The following is a 19,871-nucleotide window of genomic DNA, read 5'->3' as shown; positions in this document are numbered from 1 at the left end:
TGGGTTGCCATTTCCTTCGCCAGGGGATCTTTCCCAACCAGGGAACAAACCCGGGTCTCCCTCATTCCAGGCAGACTTCGCCATCTGAGCTACCAGGGAAGCCCCATGCACAGGGACCTTGTGCAACTGCAGGTGCTGAGTCAGCAGGGCTCGGTGGGGCCTGAGATTCTGCATTTCTAATCAGCTTCCGGATGGAGATATTGCTGCTGGTTCACATACTGCTGCTCTTCCACTCTTGGAAGAGTAAGGTTTTGAAAGGCTTTGCTTTACTTTGGGGGAGAGCTGGTTTGCACTATGGTGCAGCTTACCAGTGGAATGCTGGAGCTGGCTGACTGTTATACTTTCAGGAATTCTGCTAGATGACTGACATCGTGTTGACAGCCTGAAACTGGCTGTAATGGGAGCTTCTATGCTATGGAAATGCCCAAATGCTATAAATCAGGACTTTCCTGCTTCCCTTTGTAGAGCTGGCTGTTAAACTCTTACCAGCACATCACTGGCTAAATCTGTATAACAGTGAAACACGGATACAGTGGGCTTTGGCATCAGGGGTCATGAAAGCATGTGCCATTCACACCTTGATAAAGAGGCCACCTGTCCCGGTTGTACACTAAACAAAGAACCTGCTGGAGGCATTACAGGAACTGATCGTCTCTGCTGCCTCAGAGTAACCAACAGAGGTAGACGCCTGGGTCACCCTATCCTCCACCCAGAGAAGCAGGTTGTGGAAAGAGACAGGGACCAGGAGGCTCCCTTGAGCAAAGGGTGACTTGCAGGAAATTCTCAACCACATCACACTGTATTCCCTGGCTATTCCCGGGCAGCAGGCAGACTCTGCTGTGGGTGTGTCAGCCTATCCTTTCTAGGACCCACGGCTGCACTGCTAGGCTGATACTTTATCTGGAATTGCGAAATGTGAAGACTGAATCTCAACAAAGGCAGAGGGGAACAGGTTAACTTCCACGATATCTGCTTTACTTAGTGACCTTTAAAATCAAGGCAGAGATGGGACTTCCCCAGTGGTCCAGTGATTAAGACTTCACGTTCTAATGCAGGGGGTGAGGGGTTCAATCCCTGGTCAGGGAGCTGGGATCCCACATATCTCAAGGCCAAACACCAAAACACAGAAGAGAAGCAGTGTTATAACAAATTCAATAAGGACTTAAAAAATGGCCCACGTCAAAAATAAAAAAATCTTAAAAAATAAAAAACCAGGGCAGAGTTTTCTATATATATAAAACACACACACACACACACACTCAGACACATGTCAAAGTAAACCAAATTAATCCCATTTGGTGACAGTTTGGGGAGGAAAATGAAATCCCTCAGCTCTCAAAGGGCGTCTCCTATTTTCTGACCTGTGGGTCAGGCAGTTTTAATTTCCTCTCCCCCCCTCTCTCTTTTTTTAATTTCATGAACCCGCTTAAGGCCACAAAGACTCCTGAATCCCTCAGCTGTCCGGCAGATGAACCGAGGCCAGCTCCTCTCAGGTTACTAACGGTCCGTGCCAGGCTGAGGTTCCCCAGCCCGGCCCGAGCGCGCCTTCCCGTCTGACTGCTGGATGATGCGGCCGGGCTCTCCGGGGCTTCCGAGGAAGGCGGCCGGGAGGAGGGCCGGCCCTGAGCCGCTCTGGCCCTGGGAGACTGGCTCCTGGGCGTCTGTCCGGTGCCACTGGCCCGACTGGGGTGAGCGGGGCTGGACGGGGCCCCAGGGTACAGGGGAAAGCTGCGCTGTAAGTGAGGCTCGTGAAGGGAAAAGCTTTTCTTCCAGCTTCTGAGCAAAACGGGGTTAGTAAGTGTGAGTCCCTCAGTCGTGTCTGACTCTGCGATTCCATGGACTGTAGCCCGCCAGACTCCTCTGCCCATGGGATTCTCCGGGCAAGAATACTGGAGTGAGTAGCGATTCCCTCCTCCAGGGGATCTTCCCGACCCAGGATCAAACCCGGGTCTCTTGCATTGCAGCCGGATTCTTTACCATCTGAGCCCCCAGGGAAGCCACATGGGGTTCAAGTCCCCGGATGATGGCTCTGCTCCTCATCCCTGGGTCCAGGTGGGAGAACAATGGTGTGATGACCTGCCATTCACAAGTCAGAGGATTTTACAAGGAGGGCTGAGAGGTGGTGTGCCTGTGTGTGTGGAAGTCAAGGGTAGAACATGGTTGGTTGCAGCTTCCAAGGCCTGCATCTTCCTTTCCAGGGAAGAAGGAGGCATGGAGCGGGGCTCAGGGGTTGGTCCTCAGAGATGGCGGTCTCCCGTGGCTGGATAAGGCACCTCTCCATCTCTAGCCAGCTCCCTCTCTTGCATCTATTCTGTTCGTTTGCCAATTATCACACAAGCGCTATGGGCAGGCATGAAGCTAATGTTGTGGAGATAGAGTTGAGGACAATATGACTCTATCCTCTTAGGACAGAAACAGAGGAACTGAATGGAATGGGAAAGAAGAGAGGGAAAACTTAACCGCTAAACCCAAACATCTAAAAGACTGAGAGGTTCCACAGGGAATCGGGACTGCGTGATAATGTCAGGCATTCTGAGTTCTGCCAAAAATGCTTTGACTCTCAGTCTTGCTGGTCCTGCTTCCTGCCCTAGGTGTGTCCGTTTCTCCTCCCTGGGATCCTCTCTCCAAGGAGGCGCATGGAGCGGGGATGAGAAGTTCACGGTAAAGGACAACAGGCTTGAGAGGACTCAGGCAGGCGAGAGCAGGAAGACCTGCAGCCAGGATCTGAGGATCTGTGCTCCATCCCCTGGTGACCTCAGAACACCAAGAAGATGTCGGGTGGTCCTCCTCAGACATAAACGCTGAGCTGGAGCCCTCACTAACAGCACAGATGTCTAGGAGGAGCTTTAGAAAAAAGGAGAGGCAGGCTGTACTGTAATTCTGTAGAGATGGAAGGTTTATGGCCTTTCCTAAGTGCGTGTGTGTGTGTGTGTGTGCGTGCTTATAGTTGCTTGCCTGGGGCAGGGCCCACCCAATCATCCAAGGATGCAAGAAACTGCCCTAGCCCCCAACTGCTGGACTCACTGGCAGACAACAGTACCAAGGCCAAAGGCAGCATAAGACAAAGCTGTCTGGCGGGGGAGGGGGCGGTGGTCACACCAACCCTGCCTGCTTCATCCTTGCCCCTTGGGCTTGCAGGACCCACTGACACTCGCCAATCTGTAAAGCCTGCAGCAGGACAGAGGAAGGTGCGCTGCCTCAGCATTCGTCGCCCAAGGGCTGCTGAAACCTTAGTGGGCAAGGCAGTCCCTTTCCCTGGAGAAGGCTGTCCTTCAGGCACCGCCTGTACAACACAGTGGTGGAACCACAGCAAGTCTGTAGGCAGCAGTCCATGGAGCAGGGGTCAGTTCCATGGGAACTCCCCTCTGCACCGGGTTTCCCAATACCAGAAGCTTCCAGAATGGATGGCAACCAGAGTGTTAACTAGAGAAACACGGGGGGTTAAGACAAACACGCACACCCTCTCCCAGCAGAGAAGCTCCATACCCACAGGCGCCGCTCACGACCAAGTCAGGCTAGGAGTGCGAGGCCACCTTTACCTGTTCCAGGTCCCACCACGTCCCGGCTCGGGGACTCAGCCATGGCGTCGGCCAGCCGCTCCCGCAGGCCCTCCTCGGTGTGCTCCATGGAGGCCATGTGCCGCAGCCCAAAGCCCTCTGGCCAGCTCCCGCACACCTCCAGCAGGGTCACGCTCCGGTCGAAGGTACCTGCAGCACACACGGGGACATCCGACCTGAGTCACCTTGCAGAGGGCAGGCTGTTCTCGGTGCTGGCCCACCGCCACCTCCCCACCCCCGTCCAGGGCCTGTTTCAGCCCTTCCTGAGGCTGGAGGAAGGAACACAATGAAACACGGACACGTGGGGCAGGATGAGACAGCTCATGCTACCAGCTCAGGGCATGGAGACCACCACGGTGTGGGGCTAGTAGTTTTTGAACTGTTTTTTCTTTTTTTTTCCTATTGAGTGGCTTGTAAGATCTTTATTCCCTGACCAGGGATCAAACCTGGGCCCTCAGCAGTGAAAACATGAAAAAGAGTCCTAACCACTGAACTGCCAGGGAATTCCCTGAACTGTTTTCGGAGGACCTACAGGGTTCCCCTGAAGTCTTCAGGGACTACTTCAGGCTGGAGGTGAAGGGCAACAGAATCCTTGCCCAGGTTCAAGCAAAACTCCCCTACTTGACTCTGTTAATGCAACAGGACTTCCCCTAAAGCTTCATTTTTAAAAGGGCTTACCGAGTTCACATTAAAAAAAAAAAAATGCTTTCAAAGCCACTATAGCCTCTAACCTATACCAAATGTCCTCGTTTTACATCTGAAGCTCAGAAAAGTTACGTCCCAAGATCCAACGGCAGGTTTGTGGGCGGTTTGGTTCAAGGATTTGGATGCCCTGACAGTTCAGTCTACACCTCGTTCTCCTCCACTGCACAGAGTTCCCCAGGACATGCACATCACTGGGGGGATGGCAGCAGGAGGACTGGGTGACAGCATCTTCCCCAAAGATCTTTCCTCCATCAGAAGCTGCAGCCCGGTTCCAAAGAGTACACGGCGCTCTGCTGAATGCCAAGCTTAGACTTTACATGCAAGATCACTTCAAAGGCTACCTTTAAATGATTCGACTTTATTATACAGCAAGTCTTCTGTGAAAGCTTATTCAGCCGCTCTCTCTTGGAAGCAGATTATAGTCATGCTCTGTTACTTTAAGCTCATACCCTTTCCCCAGTGATTAAGTAACTGAATCCACCACATTTATTGGGCTTGGTTCCTGCCAGCACCAGGAAGATGGGGAAAAAATGCAAGTGCCAATGTTTCCCAAAGTTAAAAGTACACCAACACACACTCTTTTTATCGGGCCTTGCTTCTCCTCTTTGATCAGCCGTCAGAAACTATCTTCCCTCGGCAGTCTGGACTGGGCAGCGTCAGCGCACACTCCCTGCCAATGACAGGTGGTAATAGAGAGGGTGCGAGCCCCAGCCCCGGCAGGCGGCCCTGCCTCTGATAACGGCCCAAGCATCGAGGTGATAACCATTCGTAAACACTCCGACAGCCGGTGACTCCATACATCAGCAAAGAGGGCCAGATAATCCTGGGCTCTCCTGACCAGACAAAGGCCCTTGGCCAGTCCGCTGGGATTTCTATGTGTGGCTGGGGTCACTCCTGGCTCCTGAATGTCATCAGCCAAGTTTGGCTTTGATTTATCTCTTGCCTAGTTGGAGGGTGGATTTCTGGTGCCAGAGGAATGGGCAGCATCTATAAATGCATCTCCCCAGGAAGAGGCCCACCTGGGGCGGGGGTTGCTGGGGATCAGCTTGCTGGGTGGCACCCGGGAACGGGGACCTGCCCCGTACCACATCCTTTCTCCATTGGGCAGGGTCAGGTGACGGGCCTGGGGAGCCAGGTGCTAGGCAGTGGGGCTGGAGTGCTCAGTGTCAGCCCCTCAGAGGCCTGGGCTGTACTCATCTTGCTCTGGAGCCCACATTCAGTATCAGCATCAACCACGACTCAAAGGTGCCCAGTCCCCAAGGACACGTGAGGACTGATGACACCCAGCGGACTGGCGATTCCACTGTCCACTCACTAAGTGGGGAGAGGCAGGCCCCCGCATGTCCCTTTTCCACTTCTGAAGTGGAGCTAATAACACTTTGCCCTGTGTCAAAGGAGGGGAGAGATTAAGTGAGGTTCCTGCCAGCTCTCCTCCAGCACCGCCCCACTCTTAGTTGACAAGATCAAGAGCTACAGCACCAGTGTTTCTCTGAAGGGTCTGCCTGGGACGTCTATGTCTAGTAATTTACAGAAGAGGAGATTAACAATAATACGCGGGCATAGTCCTCTGCCCTGTGCACTCAGGGCTGAGGCAGCAGCTGCTTCTTCTTCTTTTTTTAATGGACAGAGATGTCCCAGAGCCAGCGAAAGGAAAGAGAATCATTGCTCCTTTTCTCACTTGGCATGAGCACAGTGCCTGCCTTGAGAAAGGTGCTCAGTTAAGGTTTGTATGGACTGTGTTCGGCAGTCAGGGCAGGTAAGCTGAGAGCAGGAACGGGAGAAATATCAGAAGCCAAATCAAGAAGACAACAAAACAATGCAGCAAGATATTATAGCAAAAACTGTGTAGGACAGAGGCCATGACGGAGGGTAAAGGCCGGAGGAGTCTGTAATATTTTAAGGGACAAAGTGACAGGATACAGGAGAAAAAGATCAGGAATTAGTGTTATAGTGGAGAATGGAAGCAGAAATATAGGCTCCAACACAGAGGAGCTGTATGTGTACTGACTCTGGGCAAGCCGATTATCTTTCTGGGCCTCTGACTCCTCATCCATAAAAGTGGAAAACCAATACAGTCTCACACGGGTGTTGCAGGGTATGTGTTAGATAAACGGCGGATGGTGAGTTCTCTGCACATAAGGGGTATGCTCGTGTATATGTTAATAATAACAAGTTTACACCATGTGAAGCATCATCATAGATGGTGACTACCACGACGATCCTGAGAGGCAGGGACGGGTACCACTCCAGCATATGGAAGAGGACAGATTCAGGGAGGCTCAGGGTCTCTGAGTGACAGATCTGGAACACAGGCTGCTAGTCCTTAGCTAGGAGCTCATTCTATCAGCTGCATCTGCCCTGGAGAACTGGTCTAGGGAGAAATCACCCCTGTCTTTCTTAACTTGTTCTGGGAACTCCTGTCACCTTCAATTATGGCCTTTTAAACATGCTTTCCATTCCCAACCTGCCCAAGTTTCTTGGAGTATCATGATTACAACTATAACAAACCTAGACAGTGTATTAAAAAGCAGAGACATCACTTTGCTGACAAAGGTCCATCTAGTCAAAGCTATGGTTTCCCCAGTAGTCATGTACAGATGGGAGGGATGGACCATAAAGAAGGCTGAGCGCCAAAGAATTGATTCCTTCAAACCGTGGTGCTAAAAAGACTCTTGAGAGTCCCTTGAACAGCAAGGAGATTAAACCAGTCAATCCTAAAGGAAATGGCCCCTGAACATTCATTGGAAGGACTGATGCTGAAGCTGAAGCTCCAATACTTTGGGCACTTGATGGGAAGAGCTGACTCACTGGAAAAGACCCTGATGCTGGGAAAGATTGAGGGCAAGAGGAGAAGGGGACGAAAGAGGATGAGATGGTTGGATGGTATCATCGACACAATGGACATGAGTTTGAGCAAACACCAGGAGATGGTGAAGGTCAGGGAGACCTGATATGCTGCAGTCCATGAGGTGGGTCACAAAGAATCAGACACAACTGAGCGACTGAACAACGAACAAATCATGATTATGCTGAGGAGCCACTCTGTCTGTTGGGTGGCACACAGGAAAAAAGAAAAATTGATAGGAAATCCAATCTGCTCTCTCTCAGCAGGGGCACTGTGAGGAAGCAGGGGGTAGGAGGCTGGGGATACAAAAGGGAAGTGAAGTATTAGTCACTCAGCCGTGTCTGACGCTTTGTGACCCCATGGACTGTAGCCCTCCAGGCTCCTCTGTCCATGGAATTTTTCAGGCAAGAATACTGGAGTGGGTAGCCATTTCCTTCTCCTCTGGATCTTCCCAACCCAGGTCTCCCACATTGCAGGCAGATTCTTTACCAGCTGAGCCACCGGGGATCCCCTTCCCAAGCAAGTGTTCAGCAAAGGAGCACCCAATCATTTCTACTGTCCCGAGAGGCCACGGAGAGGAGGTACTTCGTGGTCTTGCTTAGAGGGCGAGGAGGAGTCCCAGCAGAGGCTCAGCAATGCCCCTTCCTGCCCATCCTTCCACCCCGCCAGTGCAGATGAGGGCAGCAAAGGAGCTCACGAGGTCTCCTCGTCCTGGAGCGAGAGAAGGGCTGCAGGTGTGTGCATGCGTCAGCAGGCGCTGGGGTGAGAGGCCAAGCCCTGGGGAGAGTGAGGTCACCTCTGGGCTCTTAGGCAACTGCATGTCTTGTCAGCGTGGTCGACGCTGCCATCATTCATCTGGCCAGCCCACAGACACTCCATCAGATGGGCTGGCCCTTTGAGCCCCATTACGGGGGGAAGGGTCAGTTTCAAGGGGGAGAAGACTCTTAGTGCAGGCTGCTTGCAAAGCACAAAATACATGTACTTAGCAACTCAGATCTTTAGCTGAAGCAGCCCTCTGCTGTTTACCAAGCCCCCTCACGTTGATTATTTTGGTGAACTCACACATTCATTAAATATGGATTAGTGTCCACTGTGATATGAGTCAAGCACTGTGCTGAGGGGTGGGGATACAAAATGAGAGCCAAAAACAAAAAAAAGGCCCACAAAGCTCGGGGAAGCAGCTGTGATCACTGTCTCACAGATCTGCATTTTACTGAGGCTGAGAGTGGTGAGACAACTGAAGGTCACCGGTCCTGAGAGTGACAGTCTTCCCTGATACTTCCTGGGAGCCCCTTCCATCAGACCCACCTCCCACCCTACTCTTCCTGGAATATTTCTGAGATTCAGTTTAAGTCCCATTGGTGCAACGAAATCTGGTTATAATGATAATCGAAATTATCAGGAGCGCTCTTCCATGAAGTTTGATTGTCTACAAAGTTCTTTACCTGTCGGGGTGAGGCTGGTGAAAGCAATAAACTCACCACCCCCAAAACGTGTGTGCTGGCAAACATCAAACGATACAGGCCATTTTGGGGTACTGATGGATGCCTCTGAAGCCCGTCCTCAGATTCCCAGGTTAATGAGATGGGTTTCATGGCATCTTTCCCACGCTGCCTGACACGATTCACACAATCTGCTCTTCAACCTAGTTTAGAAGCTGCTTGAGGGCATGGATTCCTCCAGAAGCCACAAGTCTGTAATAAACACTGGGCTTTGTGTATTGCGCTTGCTCAGAACATGTTTATTGACTGATTACAACCATCTGAGAAATTTGACAGTCGCTCTGGAGTCAATATACCCTTTGGGCGTATCGTCCCAGAGATTATACCTCTAGGGCCAGCATGGTGAGGGGAGAGACGGAGGTGGGCAGACAAAGAAGCTAAGATTAGAGGAAGGAAAAAGCTAAGTGAGTGAGCAGAAAATGCTGCAATATCCATTCCCACTTTTAGAGCCAAGATTCTGGAAACTGGAAGAACCAAAACAATCTGCCTTGGTGATAACAGAGAGTCGGGCTCGTACAGGTGAGCTTCCTGAATCCTTCATCTCAACTGGGCATCCTGTGTTATACTGTCTCCCCAGAGGAGAAACAGGTCAGGTTCTTGGGTTTCGCATGCCCATTAAAGGCCTGCCAGTGACAGCTGGTGAGCCAGCAAGGTCCTGGGGAGGCTGGGGGCACACGTGCTCTTTTGTGCCCCACTGTCGAGGGGCAGGGAAGACCAGTGGGTAAGGCAGCATGGGGGAGCTGGGATGTCCTCCGAGCTGATAGTGTCTAATCACACCCTCGCTATTTAGGAGACTGTGGCTCAGCCTCCGCTTTGGACTTTCATGAGAGCCTGCTGATCTGATTTCCAGCCACCGGGGAGGCCTGGTACCAAGAGAAAAACTTGTCATTAAACAATGCTCTTCAAGGCACAAGCCCTCGGGATGAGAGCGCGTGATGATCATGATATCCATGATAACTCTGAGATGATCCCAGGCATGATGAGACCAGCCATTGGAGAGTCTCCCCGCCTGCTCTCCAAACTAGCTCACCAAACTGAGCTCCAGACTGGTGCTTTCACGTAAGCATGGGGTGTGGATATTAGGTGTGGCCGCGGGCATGTTTCACTGTGTCAGCATGTGCTATGCCATGGCTAACAGACATGGGGAAGGGAGGCTGAGGGCAGAGGAGGACCCCACCTGTCCCTCTCAATCCTTCAGGTCACTTCCCAAGCTAGCTGTAACCCACATCCACCGACAGAGTACAGAGTACAGAGCAATCTTGTGGACTCAGATTATCAAATGTTCACCAAACTTGTGGCCGGGCACTACCTTTGTTCCATAGTCATCCGTTTGGCTGTGAGGTTTAGATTTGGGAGTTAAGTCATTTCTAAAGGCTCTACTTCTCCAGTTCAGAAGTGAACTTAGGAAGAGAAGGGAAAGGTACCAACAAAGCACAGAAATACCTAGGCTGATGCTGGAAGCCAGGGGGTGCGTCCAGATGTGCTGACGGCACGCCTGTCCTCACGGGCCCTCGGGGCCACAAGCAGGAAGGGACTATTCACTGCTTATCAGAGGTCTGTGAACAGACAGCTGTGAGGGGCCAACATGTCAAAGGCACCTGAGCCAGGGAAGAGGAGTTCAACAGTAACGGAGAAACACCAAGAATTTCTTTGTAACGTAAAACAGGAGTTAAAAGCAACGATACAAATGAGCTTATTTACAAAACAGAAACAGACACACAGACTTAGGGAAGGAACTTGTGGTTGCCAGGGGGTAAGGATGATGGGAAGGGATAATTAGGAAGCTTGGGATGGACAGGTACACAATGCTATATTTGAAATGGATAGCCAACGAGGTCCTACTATATAGCACAGGGAACTCTGTTCAGTGCTATGTGGGGGTCTGGATGGGAGGGGAGTTTGGGGGAGAATGGACACATGTGTGTGTATGGCTGAGTCCCTTTGGTGTCCATCTGAAACTATCACAACATTGTTAATCAGCTATGCTGCTATTGCTGCCGCTAAGTTGCTTCAGTCGTGTCCGACTCTGTGCAACCCCATAGATGGCAGCCCACCAGGCTCCCCCGTCCCTGGGATTCTCCAGGCAAGAACACTGGAGTGGGTTGCCATTTCCTTCTCCAATGCATGAAAGTGAAAAGTGAAAGTGAAGTCACTCAGTTGTGTCGGACTCTTCGCGACCCCATGGACTGCAGCCTACAGGCTCCTCTGTCCATGGGATTTTCCAGGTAAGAGTACTGGAGTGGGGTGCCATTGCCTTCTCCGAGCCAATATAAAATAAAAAGTTTTAAAATAGATAAATTAGTGAATAGGAAAAAAAAACAGTCATTTTGACAACTACTTGCCCAACTGCAATGCTTGATCACAACTCATACTTTAAAAGCTTATAATATAGATGACAAATCCAGACATCCAGGCTGTAACTGGAATTCTCCCATTAGCTTTTCTGCTTACTCTAGGCCTTAGTTTCCCCACTTACCACATGGAGAATAAACGAGTGACTCTCATTTAAGGGGTCTGCTAGTATCTTCAATGTAATTCATAGTAACGCACTAAAAAAGTAATGGTGAAATGATGTTTGAGGTGCCTAGGGTATCCAAGGACCTCCCTGGTGGCTCAGACAGTAAAGCGTCTGTCTACAATGTGAGAGACCTGGGTTTGATCCCTGGGTTGGGAAGATTCCCTGGAGAAGGAAATGGCAACCCATTCCAGTACTCTTGCTTTGAAAATCCCATCGACGGAGGAGCTTGGTGCAGGCTACTATTCATGGGGTGGCAAAGATATCCAAGGGCACCAAATTTCATTTTCTGTGAAAAAATGAAAGTCGCTCAGTTGTGTCCAACTCTGCAACCCCATGGACTATACAGTCCATGGAATTCTCCAGACCAGAATACTGGAGTGGGTAGCCTATCCCTTCTCCAGCGGATCTTCCTGATCCAGGAATTGAACTGGGGTCTCCTGCACTGCAGGTGGATTCTTTACCAGCTCAGCTACCAGGGAAGCCCTCATTTTCTGTGAACCAGTTCCATTAATTAAACAACCACCCCTGTAAAGCAGTCTTGCCTGGAAGAAGCAAGGAAGGATTCTCCCACGGAAACTTTGGTGGGAGCGCAATGTTGCAAACACCTTGATTTTGAACTTCTGGCCCCAGAAATATGAAAGAATAAATTTCTGTTGTTTTAACTCACCAAATTTGTAGTAATTTGTTATGGCAGACTTAGGATAATAATACACCTATAAAACAGGGAAATGAATATCTGCCTTCCAGGGCTGTCACGAGCATCTGACCAGGTAGTACACTAAAGGCCTTCCCTGGTGGTCCAGAGGTTAGAATCCGCCTGCCAACGCAGGGGACATGGGTTCGATCCTTGGTCCTGGTTGATCCCACATGCCAGGAAGCAACATCACTACTGAGCCTGAGCTCTAGAGCCTGAAAGCTGCAACAGGAGAAGCCGCTGCGATGAGAAACCTGTATACCGCCAGGAGAGAAAGCCTGAGCAACGAAGACCCAGTGCGGCCAGAAATAAATAAATGTGGGCAGTACATGGAAGCGTGCTTTGCATAACTGCACAGGGCCACCGGGCCACTCCAACATAGCGGACGACCTGGGGGCTATGTGAGCAGCTCTTCTGAAGGACAGTGGGATCTGTAAGAGGCTTAGAAAGTGAGTGGGGGCCCTTATAGGCCAGAAGACAAACAGCTTGAGGGAGATACTGGGCGGGGAGGGGAAAACAGTCATATCAGCTCCTAGTCTGGTCAACTCCATCGTGAAACCTAAGTGCATCTGTGTTATTACGTAGCCAGAGCCTTTGATGGGGAGTCATAGATAGCATCTACGCGGGTGTGTGTCCCCACTTCTCTGAGGATGCCTGCAGGGGGCACAGGAGAGCAAGACAGGTGGCCTCTTAGCTTCGAGGTCAGGTCCTTCACATCCTCTGACCTCATCTGCGGGTGGGGAGAGGATGCTTCGTCATCCTAAATTCTTTAATGGACAAACAGGATTGTAGTCAACCTGGATAAGGGTGAAATGAGACAGACTGTTGCTAGTAGGAATACTGGGCTTCCCTGGTGATTCAGTGGTGAAGAATCTGCCTGCCAATGCAGGAGACATGGTTCGATCCCTGGGTCAGGACGATCGCGTGGAAAAGCAAATGGCAACCCGCTCCAGTATTCTTGCCTGGGAAAGCCCATGGGCAGAGGAGCCTGGCGGGCTACAGCCCATAGGGTCGCAAAGGGTCAGATATGACTTACTGACTAAACAACAACAACAAAATGGGAATATTATAGATAGAAACCATCTCAAGGGCAACGTAGCAATAAGCATATATGGATGGCTAACAAACACATGAAAAGATGCTCAACATCACTCATTATTAGAGAAATGCAAATCAAAACCACAATGAGATACCACTTCACACCAGTCAGAATGTCTGCGATCCAAAAATCTGCAAGCAATAAATGCTGGAGAGGGTGTGGAGAAAAGGGAACCCTCCTACACTGTTGGTGGGAATGCAAACTAGTACAGCCACTATGGAGAACAGTGTGGAGATTCCTTAAAAAATTGCAAATAGAACTGCCTTATGACCCAGCAATCCCACTGCTGGGCATACACACGGAGGAAACCAGAATTGAAAGAGACACATGTACCCCAATGTTCATTGCAGCACTGTTTATAATAGCCAGGACATGGAAACAACCTAGATGTCCATCAGCAGATGAATGGATAGATAAGAAAGCTGTGGTACATATACACAATGGAGTATTACTCAGCCATTAAAAAAAATACATTTGAATCAGTTCTGATGAGGTGGATGAAACTGGAGCCCATTATACAGAGTGAAGTAAGCCAGAAAGAAAAACACCAATACAGTATACTAACACATATATATGGAATTTAGAAAGATGGCAATGATGACCCTGTATGCAGGACAGCAAAAAAGACACAGATGTGTATAGCAGACTTTTGGACTCAGTGGGAGAGGGAGAGGGTGAGATGATTTGGGAGAATGGCATTGAAACATGTATAATATCATGTAAGAATCGAATTGCCAGTCTATGTCCGATGCAGGATATGGCACGCTTGGGGCTGATACGCGAGGATGACCCAGAGAGATGTTGTGGGGAGAGGGGTGGGAGGGGGGTTCATGTTTGGGAACGCATGTACACCTGTGGTGGATTCATGTCAATCTATGCCAAAACCAATACAGAACTGTAAAGTAAAAATTAAAATAAATAAATAAATAAATAAATTTATTTAAAAAAAAATCTAATAAAAAAAATAAATAAAGGAAACTGAAAATTATTTTTCTCCTAACATGCTGTTTTCATTTATGACACAGCAACTCCTTTCTAAGTACCAGGTCACGTCCACCCCTTGGTACATACCTGTATTTGCTTTTAGACATTTCTTTTGTTTAAAAAAAAAAAAATAAAGCTAGTTCTATTGAAATGCAAAAAAAAAAAAAAAAAAGAGCCTTTTAAAAACATGCTGAACTACTGACCTGGGGATGCTACTGCCAGAAACCTAACCCAAGTAAGTAAGATGCCAACAACCTTCATGTATACAGATGCTCAATGCCACTTTAAAAACAGGGTATTTGTTAGTAAACTATGTTTCACTGCGGCCGAAGAATACTAGGTAGTCTTGAAAAATGACATTTATAATAGTAGAAATTCTGTAAGAGATGATGCTAAATGATTTGAGATCAACAGATACACACTACTAGAAATAAAACAGATAAACAATAAGACCTACTGTACAGCACAGGGAACTCTATTCAATATCTTATAAAAACCTACAGTGGAAAAGAATCTGAAAAAGAGTATCCAACACACATATCTGAATCAGCTTGCTGTAGACCTGAAACACTGTAAATCAACTTTAATTCATTGTTCTTACAAAAGTAACACAGGGACTTCTCTGGCAGTCCAGTGGTTAAGAATCCATCTAGCAATGCAGGTGACATGTGTTCGATCCCTGGTCAGGAAGCTAAGACCTCACATCCCTCGGGGCAGCTAAGCCCGGTGCCACATAGACTGAAGCCTGCATGCTCTAGAGTCTGAGCTCCACAACAGGAGAAGCCCCGGAGCTGCAACGAAAGCCCACGCGCAACAGACACCCAGCGCAGCCTAAAAACAAATAATACATTTTAAAAAGTAAAACAAAACCGTATAGTAAATATACTATAGTATATTAGTATTTTGTATAGTAAACCGAACAATGTAAAGAAATCATTAAAAAAACCCACTTTACATGATTCATGTAAAGTGTTATTAACCGTGGTTGCCCCTGGGCAGTTGGGTTATATGGGACTCATCTGTTACTTTACGCCTTTTCTATATGCTTCTTATAACTTCCGTAATCAGCATAAAACAAGCCCACAAATACTAGGAAAAAACTGAGAAAACAATGCCCGTGGCAGGAGCACTCATGCTGGGACCTGGATGTGGAGCCTGTGAAACGCATGGGACGGGAAGCCCACTGGGCCGGCTCTGGAGCCCTGTGCTTGACTCTGCAGGGGCACCTGAGCCTGCGGCCCCGCCGCCCACATGCGGCTTCTCTCCCAGCGGCCTGGCTGGCTGCACGCGATGTTGACCCAGCCTTGTGTACCTCCGGCATGTTTCTTATTAACTCGTATCAGGAATGTGCACCAACCTGCGTGTGACACACGACAAACCACTCCACCTCTGTACAAATTTCATACGTCAGATCAGAGAGGGCCAGTGGAGCAGCCTGGAAGGAGTCGGTTTTTACATCAAGTTCCTTTACCTGTCACTTTCATTCCCACCCTGCCCTGCCCCCCAAAACTCCCACTATCCTTTGGATGAAGAGGATGCAGCTTCCTAGGAGACACCCTTTCGTGTCTGCCAAGGAAGGTTCGAGCCCCTCAATCATCAAGAGGTCACCGAGCAGGGCCCTGCCTTTTGTCTGGGAGAAGGGTTCAGTCATCTCAGGAAGGAGAATTTCCACTGGCTTCACACTCGGACCAGGCCTGGGGGTACCTCCCACAGCAGAGCTTTCCGAGTCCGGCTGACACCGGCATTTCCCAGACAGGATCTCAGAGACCCTCTCCTCCTCTGCTTTAAATGCGGCACAGTCAAGATTCGTCCCCTTCCAGGTGGGAAGAAAAGAATCATTTTGCAGCTTGACAGCAATGAAAATATTCCCTCGGGATGCTTGGGTGGCTTCTGAGGGTGGAGAGAAAGCTCACACACAGCCTAGTGTCATGGGTCTCTTATGGCAAGGCTCAGAATACACTGCAGGACCAACAGTATCCAGGGAAACCTAACAGCTCCTTGAATGGAAAGACTTCACGCCACTGTATCGCTCAAGACAAGTAACCACATAAACTAGGTTTTCTAGGACAGTCCCGACTCCATCTAACTAGTTTGGTGATCAGATATCAGGAAAGGGAAGAGAAAAAATATTTGTTGAGTGTCTATTTTGTCTGGGATCAGCCACTTCACGTGGATGAGACATCGCTCCAACAAGTCTAAGAGGTTGGTGCTAATATTCCCATTTTAAAGATCAAGAAACTGAGGCAGAGGGAAGTAACTTTTTGCCCAAGGTGACAATATCAAAGGTACAGTCAGGATTCTGATTCTTCCTCCAACGTCTGTACTTTCCTCATGAAAATCCAGGCTGAATTTTGATTTTAAAAACGTGGCTGCAGGAACAAGAAGGGCATTTTCAGTGGAGCCTGTCTTCCTATTCCAGAATTTTAAAGTGGTTCTTGAAACTGAGCTGTAGTGGGGGTGGGGGGCAACAACCCCACTAAAATCCTGTGTGTGTCTTACAAGAGATTGCAGTGCTGCACAAAGAAGCCGAATTTGAGGCTCTCAACTGAGGAGAACTTTGAAGTCGGAACCTGGGGCTAAGACATCCTCTATTTTTATTAATTAAGGGTGATGTTTCAAAACCATCAGATTTATCACGACTGGATTTCAGATAAATGCACAGGCAAGCATGGCTTGTCCTTTGGGTTATTTTTGCTCCTCCCTGAGGATCTGTATTTCCTCACATGAGACTTCTCTGCGTCCTGGGCTGGCTTGAGGTGGATGGAGGCCCAGCTTTGCAGGCCTGGGTCCTGCTAACCTCAGGGCTTTTCAAAGGCCGGAGAGGGATGGGTGTGCACAGTGGGTGCTATTGCCATCTGCTCCTGGAAGCAGGGGTAAAGAACTAGCCTGCCAATGCAGGAGGCATAAGAGACACGGGTTCGATCCCTGGGTCGGGAAGATCCCCTGGGGGAGGGCATGGCAACCCACTCCAGTATTCTTGCCTGGAGAATTTCATGGACAGAGGAGTCTGGCGGGCTACAGTCTGGGGCTGCAATGAGTGGTACCCAACTGAAGCACATATGCACGCCCCGGGGGCAGAGGCTGAGGGGAGAGGATGGGAGCTACCCACCCTCACCCCGTGCTGCAGGAGGCTCCTGAATGCACCTATGGGTCCTGGAGCTGACTGGTTCAACATCCTGGCCATTTTCTGCTTTGTTATTCTGGTAGTCACCGAACTCTGCAGCCTTGAAAATGGTACCTCCAGCTTGGGCAACGGGCATTTTCATTAGGAATATGTGGTCAGCTTTTACCAATCTCCACCACCAAGATCCACCAGCCCTCACTCCATGGGGTAAACATGAATTAGACTTGCTGCCGCAGGCATCTTGGGATGAAGCTCTGGGCCTGGCCTGCCATTCTGATGTGGGCTCAGTTATATTACATGACAGGATCTCTACTTGCCAGGCCCTTGCAACAAAGCTGTTCAGCAAAGACTCAGCCTCAGGGCCTTAGAGGAGCCAGATGAGAAAAGCAGTGTGTTGGACAACACGGGACACCCACCGGAGCTGGGGTGGCTGGGGACGCCATCCATCCGAGGTGGAGACGGGTGGTGGACAACCCACAGTGGGTGGGGGGGTGGTGTCTGAGCACAGAAACAAAAGCAGGGACGTTTCTCAACTGGGGGCTATGAGTCAACTCCACGGGAGCAGGAAGTCTCCCATGAAGAATGAAATCTCATGTAATTTCACAGAATCATTGCCTATTTTCACACAATCATTTCACTTTGATTCTGTAGTGTGTACCGTAGACAAGACAGACAGTGGTGACCCCATTTTACGGAGGAGGAAACTGTGGGTCAGGTGGCTTGAGGACTTGCCTCAGTCACCATGGTCTCTTGCTCACGGGGTGGCTATGGAGCCACCCGTTCAGGTTGTCCATGAACAGACCCAGACACGTGAGAAGTATCATTGGGGCTGCCTGTGGCGGGCACAGAAGTGGGATCGAAGTGGGGACCGGTGAGCCACTCTGCCGGAAGCTTGGCTTGGGCTTTGCTGGGGTCCCCTGTCCTTGACTTCTGGCCTCATTTCCTGGCCTGGCGGCCCACGGGGGAGGAGGTGGAACTCCGCCTGGTATCGCTTAAATTTATCACAGAAGGGTGTGTTCGGGGCTTGTTCTGCATCTGACTCAGTGGGGTGCCCGGGAGCTGTCATTTCCTGTCTTGACATGTCCAAGGATTTGTTCCGCCGTGGCTGGTGACCACGATAGCAGCCCAGGCCTGGAGACCAAGGAGGATGAGAGGAGAAGTCGAGCGGCTGCAGGAACACACAGCAGGGAGCAATGAGGCAGAGAAATCTGCACGATGACGGTAACCCCTCACATTCACACTGCCTCGCCCTTTACAAGGTGCTTTCACAGGCCTCTCCCCACCCTGATCACACAACACCCCCAGGCAGGAAGGCAAGGCCACTGTTACTAGTCCCCATTTCACAGCTGAGGGAAAGTGCAGGGAGCTGAGCGGCGGGGTAGAGAGGAGACTGGGGAACCACCAGCCTCCACACCTTCCATACTCAGAGTGTGGGCCCCCAACCAGGGGCAGCGGGAAGCCCGTCAGGAAGGGAGGCTCTCAGGCCCCGCCTGAGAGAGGAATTAACCAGCACCGGGGTTCAGGTCAGGCCCCCAGGGGATGCACAAACCGTGAGGAGGAGGCTGACAGCGCTCCCCCACCCGCCCCGGCCCTGTCTCCCCGCCATGCCTAGAGCCTGTTTGGGTCTAGCTACTCATTTCGAGACAAAGACCTTGAGGCCCAGGGAGGGGACGGGTTCCGGCCCTGAGAGGAGCAGGAGCAGACGGAGCCTCGGTCGTGCAGGTCCGTCCCAGGCCCCTTGCATCCAGCGGATGCCCGAGGGCCATCTCCCTTGCCTCCTCTGCCCCCCGCCCCGCCCTACACTTCCACCCCCAGACCACCCTCAGCAGCCGGCCCCTCGGCTTCTTCCCTTGGTTCCAGTCTTGTGTTAAGTGTTGACACAAGTTCTAAGGCCTGGGGTTAACCCTCTATTAAAGCAAACAGAGAGGGTCGTAGCTTGCGCTAAGTCTAGGAGCCAAGTGGGAATATGTGTGTGCGTGTGCACGTGTGTGTGTTGGCAGGTAGGCTCGATGCTTGGATTGTCTCTGTCCATCCCCCTTGGGCCTTCCTGCCTCTAGGAGAAGGCTGGGGAACTCTTGTTTGCCTGCGAAGGAGGCTCTGCTCACGCTCTGCAAAATACCTACTTCATTACTAAGTGTGAAAATGACCCCCGAAGTGTGTTAATCTGGTTATGATTTCCCCTCCGCTCATTGGTTGGACTGTGTGCCAAGTTTGGCGCCTGTGGGTAAAGCGATTCGTACGCTGTGGCTGGAGACTGGGGCCAGGATTCCCCCTCCTTTTCCTCCACTTCTGCTCCACTGGGGCCAATCAGGATGTTATTCATTTCCCCAGTTGAGAAGCGAGTTCAAAAAGGCCAGCAGAGCCTCCTCTGCCCCTTCCCTGTGTAAGCAACGCCAACCCCTCCCACGAGGAGGAAGCGACATATTTTGTTTCTGCTTCACTCACGCAAGGAGCAGGTTTACAGAATCGGCCCAGAAAGAGAGCGTTTGTTGAAATCTATCTTTTTATCTCTGGACCGAGGGTACACAGTGAATTAGAAGAACAGCAGGGCCATCATAAGGAGAGGGTGGGCGGAGGGAAGTCAAGGCACCCAGAAGCCCTTAGGAGGGGGCTGGAGACCTCATGTCACCACATCCGCAGACACAGCCTTGTCATCTCCCCTTGAGTCAGAGCTAACAGCTGAACGAGAGAATTAATTTCTCACTGAGCTTCATCTGAGTTTTAGAAGTGTCTTTAGGGTAGAAAAGTTACCAGAATAGCTTTCTCATATGTCTTGGACTGTTAAGAAAAAAGGAAACAAATAAAAACCAAGCCATCTTTCTTATAGAAATACCTACCACGCT

At 50.3% G+C, this 19,871-nt stretch overlaps 1 protein-coding gene across 1 annotated transcript in view; it reads right to left on the bottom strand.

Annotated features, from left to right (window-relative positions):
• BCAS3 (BCAS3 microtubule associated cell migration factor) overlaps window positions 1-19,871 on the bottom strand; it is a 598,439-nt gene that overhangs the window by 19,328 nt on the left and 559,240 nt on the right. The window contains exon 25 of the mRNA XM_040244470.1: window positions 3,540-3,707. Coding sequence (XP_040100404.1) covers window positions 3,540-3,707 — 168 coding nt within the window. The remainder of the gene's footprint in view (window positions 1-3,539; window positions 3,708-19,871) is intronic.

Source organism: Oryx dammah, unplaced genomic scaffold (assembly GCF_014754425.2).
Source record: "Oryx dammah isolate SB20612 unplaced genomic scaffold, SCBI_Odam_1.1 HiC_scaffold_8, whole genome shotgun sequence".
Lineage (NCBI taxonomy): Eukaryota > Metazoa > Chordata > Mammalia > Artiodactyla > Bovidae > Oryx > Oryx dammah.
Note: the sequence above shows the minus strand (reverse complement) of the source record. Positions and strands in the feature narration are given on the sequence as shown.